Raw genomic sequence first — 9,785 nt, 5'->3', positions numbered from 1 at the left:
GGCAGCTTCAGGTATTTAAGTGTGAGTCAGGTATATTTAGATAGACTGGTGGTTAGATAAGAGGATGGAAAAAAAACTGAAAATGTGTTCATTCTGAATTTTTAATGTACTGGAATAATGTGAAGTATGTGAAATTATTTCCCCCCAACATCATTTTTTTCTCAACGCCTGAATGCTTCTTCTAATGCCCAGTGACAATCAAAGTCTGTCAATAAAGACTTCTTCTTGTATGCCATGACAACAGTGAGCAGTAACAGTGAACAGTAAACATCTTTATTTATGGGTTTCATGTTAATGTGAGGACTTATTGATACGTTCTCAGATTTGAATCATGTGGTAATGGTCATTTTTATTGAAGTATATGATTGTTATTTACTGTGCCTGAATCACCCTCTTGATGCCGCTCTTTTCCAGTGCATTCTTGGAAAGTTGGCCAAAGGTTTGTCCATACATAAACTGGTATCCTGCAGGATGGTGTAGAGTAAGACACGCTTGATCTGAATGTTAACTGATTATTTTCACTTCAGTAACCTTTATAAAATGGTTCGCAAGGCAAATGTGTTGCTAACACAGACACCGCCCTGGGATGTGTCCGGTGAATGACGGCACCACACCCCTGTTTGGTGGATGGATAGTGGGCACGGGAGTTATTGTACTGTCCTTCCTCCCTGGGATGCCTTGAGACGTGGGGTCAGTCCGCTGCTGCTTCCCGAACTGGATCAGTGCCTGGTTGGTGGTGATTGGGTAACCTTTGCCAATTAGGAAGCAAGATTTTGGCACATGCCCTGTAAAACCTGTAAAAAGACATCCCTCAGTGAGCTGCTGCAGTATTGTAGGAATGCATGCTGTACCGGGTCATGATATGCAAGTGAAAAAAAACTATAAAAGCCAGTACAGCTATTGTATATGTTTACAGTCCGCATGGTTGCATTTCCAGCCAAAGCAAGCAGCAGTTTTCAACAAAAATGCTCAAAAACCTACACTGACTGCTCAGCACCAAATAGACAACAGAAAAGCTTCACAATACCTGGAGAGTAAAGTCCAATATGTAGTTGCTAAAGACCCAATATTTCTTCTCAGGAGGCATGTGAATATACTGTATTTGCCAGGTGTCCAGAAAAGCTCTAAAAACCAACTGTACACTATCTGATCAGCATCAACGGCAGAATATAAAATCATTAACAAGCTGAACAGTGGAGCATTCACAGCTGAAGAGTCAGATATTTCTCCCAGGAGTAGGTGGAGACCAAACAAGAGCTGAAAGCAGAGTGAAACATGATTCTGACTGAATTATCATTTTAGTGTTTTACATAATTATGCTGGATGTGTAAATAGAAATCTGTTCGCTAACAAGTTTGCCTTGTCAACATATAGAAGTTGATATGTTGTGTTCACAGCTCATTTACATTGCCTCCAAGTAGCCACAAATAGTTTGTCATTGCAGGTTTAAGACCGAATTCTTTTTAATGGTACACTTGTTAAAATTCTCTGTAGTACCTGAGATAAAGTACTTGTGCGGGTTATCATCATCCATGAGGTATGGTTTTCCAGTGAGGGTGAAGGACTTCAAGGGCCTGTTGGTAATCATTTTGTTGGAGATTGCTGTCAAGTGGGGACTTGGTCTCTGAGCCAAACGATGACAGAGAACCAGTAGAACATGATTTAGAGATCATTTGATATTTAAATATATACATTCTTGCCACAAGAAATTGATTAGAATAATTATTTATGTGAATCTCAGAGACATAATTGATGAATCTGTGGTCGGAGGTTCCACTATAGATAATTAAACAAGAGTGAACCTATTCAGAGGTGCCATCAATATGTTTGTGTGTGTGTGTGTGTGTGTGCAATAGAGTGTGAGAAAGAGAGAGAGAGTTACTTCAAACTGTTGGTTGTTGTAGTTTACGACAGCTGGCAGGTCTGTTGATTGCCGTTGGATCTTCCCACGCCTGTGCTGGTAAAACTCAGACAGCGCTCTACGACATGTTTCAGAGTAGCTGCAGGCAAAGTAGTTCTGACTTTTTGGAATGAAGCCTAAAAGAGCAAGAAATTATGTTCTGCTAAATCTATTGTGTTGTGTCGTCATGAAGAAACCTTCGGTTGTATTGACTCAGGTTTTGAGATTGATTGGCTGAGCAAATACAACTAAAGCTGTCTGACTGGCCACGTTTTTTGTTTTTGTAATTTAGATGAACTGACCCTTTAAAATGATCTACAAGAATGTGTGTACGTGTGTGCACAAGCAATGTAAACACAAGAAAAAAGGGACTTTAACTTTGAAATCACCCCTTCAAACATTGCTACAAAAATGTCCGTGTGGTGTATGTTGTCTTGATTTTCAACACTGTTCCACTTAACTGGTCGTTTAATAATTTAGCAGTTGGACACAGATTATTCTCATGTTCTCGAGGTCTCGTGTTGTTGTGCTGTGAAAACTATTTCAAAGCACATTGCTAGATTTGACTTGTACCGGACACATGCTGCTGATCGCCAGTGTATTTTACATCATTACGAGGTCGTTACAAGCGTGTCCATTTAAATTTTAGTGAATTTTGTCCCCAACATGAAATCATTTTCCACGAGGTGTTCGGTTACTTTGTTGACCCGGTGTGTTAGTGTGTGATACCAACCTGTGTATCCTGGTATCCTCTTCAAGTTACATTCAGGGATGCTTCTCAGTGTCAGACCAACGTCCGACTCTGTGGAGGGGAGGTGACCCGTGTGGAGGACCAGACAATTGGAGTGTTGCACGTGAGGACCGGTGAGCAGCTCGGCTGTGAGCCGGCCATAAGACTTCCCCACATTGTACTTGAGCTGCGGGCAATACCCCGTGTACCTGAGCACAAGAGGGAGTCTGAGGTCAACACAAACTCCAGCATACATACAGTCTCGGTAGCAGCTTTTCACTTGGAAACAATAAGATAGAATTTAGATACATTGATAGTATCAATGAAACAGATTTAACACAAATTCTGAGAAAAACAGTAGGATGTATGGCGTGGACAAATTAACAGGAACACCGTACTCAAATATACAATATTATACAAACATACAATAACACCAGCAAATAAGGCTGCATAGATTTAACTCTACTCTGACACAATTTTAATGAAATGGATAAATTAGACAACTTCATTATAATTTCTTGTTGTACCCCGTTATATTTGACATGTTCTCCTCCTATGAATTATAACAGTTTAACTGAAATAAGAAGCCCACACAGACAGTATAACCCTGCGCAGTATCTTCAGTATACAAAGGTTTATTTATTTATTTCCGAATCCTGTGACAGGAGACATGTACTTACCCGGGTACATAATGTGGGTCAGGTGTCAGCAGAGCTTTGCTGAACGTATGGGCGTATATCTCCATGTTGGTCCCGTTTAAGGCTGAAGCAGGTCGCCCTCCTGAGCGCAGTGTTTGCTGGTTGCTAGAGAATCAAACCCAAACACACTGATGGAGCTCAATGTCATTAAACTGACACGTGCACCGACACTCTTTCTGCAAGGACAAACATGCTGTCGTGTTCTAGTAGGCCTACATTATTATTGGAACATATCAGTAACAGTCCTGCTGTCGTCTCTTCCGCTAATTGTTAGTCCATCTTGATGTCCTCTGTGTCAGTTATTGCAGGTGGCTACTATTACCACTCGGACTTACAGCTTTATTGATGTGTTTCCTGCAGTTCATGCTTGACGACGCCCAGCAACTTCCTGCGGGATGTTTTCTAACAGTATGAGGAGGAGGAATGTACATATGGGGATTTAAAATAAGTAGTTTAGAAACAAATTATTTCAGAATATTGGGAAACAAAAACAAATTAGTTAAAAGAAGAATGAATTAATTCATTAATATATGGGTCCCCTTACCCCTTTGATCAGTGATTGAGTAATATTGTGTGTGTGTCTTAACCAGGGGCATGATGTTACCAGCTTAGATACGGGGCTGAATGGGGATGCGATCAGTGGACCATTCAGTGGTTAATCATTTAATAAGCAATGAATGGTCACTCTTGTCCAGATGTCCTAGTGATGACTCCTCCTTCCCCACCATGTGCTCAAGGCCTTTATAAGTCGTACACAACCAACACTCTGGGCTCCTTCCTCCTTCAGACCACATTGCATTCTGTATGACGACTGAACCTTCTCTGTATCATAGGACTCACTCAGTACTATTAAATCGTTTTTCCACCACAATACACTGAAAGTACACTGTTTCACAGTCGTCTCCACCCAACAAGGAATACAAATCTGTGTGGAAATACTTATTTATCTATTTTTGGCTTAAGAGTAAGATTCAGTCTAAAAAGTCCATAAATGATCAACTATATTTATTTTAACTGTAGAACACGAACAGTGACCTACATTTCATACATTTTAGCATTGATATGAGCATGTGTGTAACAGACTTAAAAACATCTGAACCCATCCGATCTGTTTATCTAACATAGATGTTGATAAAGATCACAGCAAACATGAGGATTCGTCATTGAGTGGGCGGAGGAGTCGAGTCTTTAAAAAAAAGACAATACCTGGGGATAAGATATTGTGTGCACACACTCTTGTGAACATAATGACATACATGATATAATAAAGTATGTATCACAAGTAGAAGAAAAGTGTATGTATCATGGCTGACAAATAATTTGATATGGGTACGAATATGTTTATGTTTGAGCATGGATGAGTAGATCTGTTTATGAAAAATTACAGAAAAAAGTAAGTTAGTCAATAAATAAAATGGAGGAACAGCTCAACCACGGTTAACTGTCATCAGGACAACAATACGTGTAACTGTGAGCACATGACTGAAAATAACAGTTTGGTATTTCCAGGATTGTTGGATCAGATGCTGCCACTGTTAACGTGGGGAATGTAGATCATATCTGCAGACAGGAGTGTCCACTCTACACATTCCTGCACTCGCAGATAAATCTGTGTTTGTTGAAATGACAAAACAGCGTTTCCTGTTTCAGCTTCACGCACATACCATCATGCTATTTATCCAGGAAGGAATTTTAACATATTATGTTACGTTTCTCATATACTCACCCTTATGAATAAATGGGTCAGGTATGTTAAAGGCGTGTAGGTTGTAGAAGTGAGTTTTGTTTCCATCTCAGGCTGTTGGAATCATTTTAATGGCACTTGTGATCAGTATTCCTTTATTTCTACTCCCTTTCCCTTTGCAGCATCTCTGTTTCTGAAAAGCAAGATAAAACTGAAGTGTATATCTTAATTCATGTCTGTAAATACACAGGTTAACATCATCATTGTCATGACTTGTTCTTATTATGTCTTGGATGTCTTACAGTTGTGGGGACAATTCAAATAACAGATGAGTCACTTTTTTTTCCAGAATTTAGTGACAGGAAGAAACGGGTATGAACATGCAGCCCAGCGCTGAAACATGACAGGTGATGGGGAGAGGTGTGGTGAAGGAGCAGAGGCGGATCAGAGGGAATGTTTTGAATTTGACTTCACCAGTTCACCTCAGTTAACGACTGCATGGGCTGTGTGACCTGGTGTCTCGTTCATTCTTCAGTTCGGAAGCATAGGTGTGAGGGATGGAGGGAAGATGAATCTATACAGGAGCTTTGGAAACCTTATGGAGGCTTGGGTAGCTGAAGCAGGCCAGATTTCGGACACAGCAGTGCTTGGAAATAATGATGAAGTCCTTCCTTCACCTTCCTCTGACGTCGGGACAAATCTGCGCTCAGAATCAGTGGACTCTGGAGTGGAGACAGCCAGCTCTGTCATGTCCTCCCCTGCTACACCCTCCTCTGTCTCAACAGGTATCGCAGAAATAGACATATTTCCACCAGAAAGAGAAGGCGACGGACTCACTCCTGCCTCAACATCACAGTCTCCCGTCCTCTCTTCTCCCGAGCCTTCGTCTTCTTCCTCTCCGCACCTCCTTCCCAGCAAAGCTCAGGTGGGCTCCGCAGCCTTGCACTTAAAAGTGGAGCGAGCATTACAGAAGACTGACTCGAAGCGTCCAAAGAACAACCGAGAGCCCCTTACGGTGGATGAGATGCTCAGGCGACGTCCTCCATCATCGTTTGAACCCAAACAGCACGCATCACAGTTAGTGAGAGGTCAAAGGTCACATAGTTTCGCCTTAAAGAGGACAGTCGGGCCATCGGTGCTCTCGAGGCAGATGTCGGTAATGTGGAGCCGGCCAATGTCTACGAGTTGTGACAAGCAGCCAGCTCAGACAAAAGCAGAGGTGAGATAATGTTCATGTCGCAAACGAAACTGTGTTCCAAAGAGTAGTTTCAGGATTACACAAGTTTCACAGTAACATGTATCGTCTTGAACTGCACAGGTATGTAAATATGAAAGAAAAACCCGAAAGGAAGTCGCAGAAGTGTAACACTGTGTCTAATTTAAATTCACCCAGCGGCTCTCAAATTGAAAGTAGGACAGGCATGTCATTACTCACACAGACTCTCTTTCATGCTCGCAACCTGTCACATGTCCGTCTGCGGTGTGAGGATCACAAACCTGTCTGCCCAGGTGTCTTTACGGCCGCAGGCATGGGAGGAATGGACGGAGTCGTGCAGAGGAAGCTCAGCAGTCTGTGGGTTTTTATGTTGAACATGGCAGACACGTTGATAACCGGACAATGGAAGAAATTCAAAGAACATTGGATATGTTCCTATTTACTTTTGCTGTGAGTTAGTGAGCTCAGTGCTTGAATCCACCGTTTGTATCTAATTCGGTCCTCAATGTTGTTTTAGTATCTGGGTCTGTGTGTATGTTTCCTTGCCTGAGGGCCAGCGGTAAAAAGCTTTGATGGCACTGAGAAGTTGTATTGTGCGGACATAATTACCCAGCTACTTTTTTCATTAAATATAATTACACTTTCATTGTTCTGTTGAAATAGTTCATGCTTATAGAAAATGAGAAGCAATCAGTGAGTCAGACGAAGATGGATGTTCTGACTGAAGAGGCCGAAGATTTCCAATGTCTTAAGTTCATATCCTGATATCAAATACTAAATTATCATACAATTTAATTATATAAATTATATTACATTATAAAATGATCTAGAAATATGTCTTATCTCCGTTCCTGTTCTATATTTTCTGCTCTACTCTAGATAGTGCTAATATTAATTGGTTGTATTTATAAATGTAGTACTTTTGACAGTACATTCAATTTAAAAACTTGGGCAGTGATGGATATGTTTTTGTAATTTTCTGACATTTGTAGAAAGAACAATGAATCAAAACAACAATGAACTCTAATGAATTCTATTCATTAAGACAAAGAGTCAACTGTATATCGGTGCTTTTAGCTAAATGCTGTCTTCAGCATGCTGACACGATCGCAGTGTTTACCATGTTGATCATCACCATGCTAACATTTGCACAAAGCACAATCACCCAAATTATTGCAATTCATCCTTGGGGGAGGGATGAATGTTTGTATCACATTTCACGTCAAACCAGCCAATCCGCAAATATTGACCTGCTGATGACGCTGGAGTAAAAGTCAGGGGATCAGCAAAGTCAAAGGAATTCATTGTCTGGGCACCATGAATATATGTACAAAAGTTCATGTCAATCCATCTGGTAGTATGGCAGTCTGGAAAACTTTTATGCCGACTAAACTTGTATTGTAATGCCATTGTATCCTACAAGGTAAAGCTTTTCTTGCTTCATGATCTGTGCAGGACCTTGGAGAGCAGGAGGGGACACGACTGAGTCCTGGGCTCTACTACTTGGAGCAGGTGTGCCAAATGTTAGAAGAAATTGCCAGACAACAGATGCACAGCCGAGCGCTGCAGATGGAGACGGACGCCCTGCGGGAACATCAAAGCATAGAGGTGAACCAGGTGAAGACAATCATCGAGTACATCTTCGCACCGCAATTAAGAAGTTGTCACAAACCTTGACAGCTTGTCAAGCTGGTTATGACAAGATGTCCTGCAGCCTTAGGGTCCAATATGAATTAAACCATGATAACAATGTGTGCCACATCACTTGACTCTCTTTCAGACTCTCAACACTTGTCAGAGTGACTCGAAAGCTGCTGAGGAGGATGTCTCTTTTTGCCAGAGTCTTGAAAATACAGAAAGTGCAGAGCCCAGTGAACCCCAACCGCGGAGAGATTATCCTTACACACACTTTCGGCAGAGATCTGCTTCTGCCACAAATATTTCAACACTGCACATACGTGAGTCACAGTTCACCGACTGCTTTCCATTTTCACCTTCTGTGATTTTGTACATTCAATGTATTCTAATAAGGAGATATTTTGCGAGTCCTGTGTGTATCGCAGCTATGTTATTGTGTGTGTGTGTGTGTGTGTGTGTGTGTGTGTGTGTGTCTCATTGGTGCAGAACAATTAAATGCAGACTACAGAGGGCAGCATCTGAGTACACATGACCTCTTGCTGGAGAAGGATGAGGAAGACCATGAAAATCAGGTAAAATACAGTTAAATACAACAAGTAATTTGTACGTAAGTAAACACAACTAAAGAGTGAATACATCATGTCATTTGCATTGTGTTATGGTGAGTTTTTTAAGAAATATGTTTTTTCCCCAATAATATTCTCTTATTTCTGTCCACAAATATCTTTTGTGTATTTTCAGGGTTCTGATAAAGAAGAGACGAATAACAAAAGGAACTGGAGAATGAAATTTGGGTCTTGGACAAAAGGGGATTATGCAGTGAACGATAGAAATGGGTGAGCAATTGCATTTACAACTGTAACCTGTATAAGGGGGCAGTATCATTCATCTCATATGATGCATGATGCTTTGAGGAAATGTTTGTGCTGCTCCAACATGGCAGCAGGCAACACTGACGCAGTGGTCCAGAGCTAATGCACAGTCGATGCAGAGGCTTTTGGTTGGAGTTCATTTTCAGTCTGTGCTTCTGTTCCTCCTGAACATTTTGTCCCTTTTTCATGAAACTTAGCCTACATGCTGGCTTGCTTTAGCTCTGTTTAATGAATTGTTTTTATCTGCACAGCCAAAAGACGCATTCATCTGGGAGAAACTCGGCCCGACAACGGCTGAGCCAGATGTTCAGGAGGAAGAAAACTCCGCTTAAGTAAATGGACCACAGTGTCTCTGTCATGATTTTTGGACATTTTGGTTTCAGTTCTGAAGAGGAGGAAGCTTCTCTTTAAAGGACTGAGCACTGTAACTGCTTTCAAACTGACTTCCTATGCAGCCCATGAGATGAAGCAATCTGCCATGTTTATTTATTGTCTGCTGTATACTTGCCTTTATTTTTTATACTGAAATAATATGTTTTCATGTTAAACTGAGAGTGGGAATGAATTTTGTCAAAGCTTCTTTTTTTGCAAACATCAAACTTGTGTCTGTAATCAGCTGCAAATTGGTGAAGAATATTGGTATGCACTGTACAGTATAACATCATTAATGTGAATATTTCTCTTTGAAGCTGTTATGCATTCATTTTTACTTCTGCAACATAAAAGAAACATGCTTCATATCCATCAAATGCTGTGTCTACATACAGGACAGTATGAAAGAACAAGCACCACATAGGCTTGAACAGCTTATTAATTATCTGGTCTGGGAAATTTCAAAGAAATGCTTCCAGAGGCCATGGTGAAGTCTGCAATTAGCTTGTTTTGTCTGACCAACAGTTCAAAACCCAAATATAATCACTTTAGTGATATACTTGTAAATCTACCTGAGGAACCCTTACAAAAAGGGATTTTGTGTTGGGGTAAAATACCAAATACCATTAAAAAATCCCTGACTTTGTGGAAAATAACCTTCATTTTTGAAATAAC

At 40.8% G+C, this 9,785-nt stretch overlaps 2 protein-coding genes across 3 annotated transcripts; one reads left to right on the top strand and one right to left on the bottom strand.

Annotated features, from left to right (window-relative positions):
- Positions 1–372: 372 nt before the first annotated feature.
- Positions 373–3,375, bottom strand: cimip2b (ciliary microtubule inner protein 2B; the record flags this gene model as incomplete). Its single annotated transcript, XM_079289402.1, is given in 6 exon segments — positions 373–462; positions 577–794; positions 1,498–1,624; positions 1,883–2,037; positions 2,634–2,839; positions 3,311–3,375. Coding segments are annotated over 6 exon segments (861 nt in total).
- A 2,174-nt stretch (positions 3,376–5,549) lies between these two features.
- LOC306792630 (uncharacterized protein) lies at positions 5,550–9,684 on the top strand. 2 transcript variants are annotated; one of them, XM_079289882.1, is made up of 6 exons: positions 5,550–6,231; positions 7,684–7,836; positions 8,009–8,186; positions 8,353–8,438; positions 8,608–8,702; positions 8,990–9,684. In XM_079289882.1, the coding sequence occupies exons 1-6, from the start codon at positions 5,581–5,583 to the stop codon at positions 9,072–9,074; spliced, it is 1,248 nt and encodes a 415-aa protein (XP_079146008.1). In that variant the 5' UTR covers positions 5,550–5,580; the 3' UTR covers positions 9,075–9,684. The 2 variants fall into 2 exon arrangements, with proteins under 2 accessions (XP_079146008.1, XP_079146007.1); XM_079289881.1 differs by having other exon boundaries at positions 7,684–7,845.
- Positions 9,685–9,785: the final 101 nt, after the last annotated feature.

This window comes from Melanostigma gelatinosum, assembly GCF_949748355.1.
Source record: "Melanostigma gelatinosum genome assembly, chromosome: 18".
NCBI classification, from domain to species: Eukaryota; Metazoa; Chordata; class Actinopteri; order Perciformes; family Zoarcidae; genus Melanostigma; species Melanostigma gelatinosum.
Note: the sequence above shows the minus strand (reverse complement) of the source record. Positions and strands in the feature narration are given on the sequence as shown.

What these genes read in the sequence shown, in the direction of transcription:
- LOC306792630 (XM_079289881.1), top strand. Translation starts at nt 5,581, where the DNA reads ATGAATCTATACAGGAGCTTTGGAAACCTTATGGAGGCTTGGGTAGCT. An exon ending in TATTTCAACACTGCACATAC is followed by an intron (nt 8,187 to 8,352) that starts GTGAGTCACAGT and finishes TCATTGGTGCAG; the next exon opens with AACAATTAAATGCAGACTAC. An exon ending in AGGAAGACCATGAAAATCAG is followed by an intron (nt 8,439 to 8,607) that starts GTAAAATACAGT and finishes GTGTATTTTCAG; the next exon opens with GGTTCTGATAAAGAAGAGAC.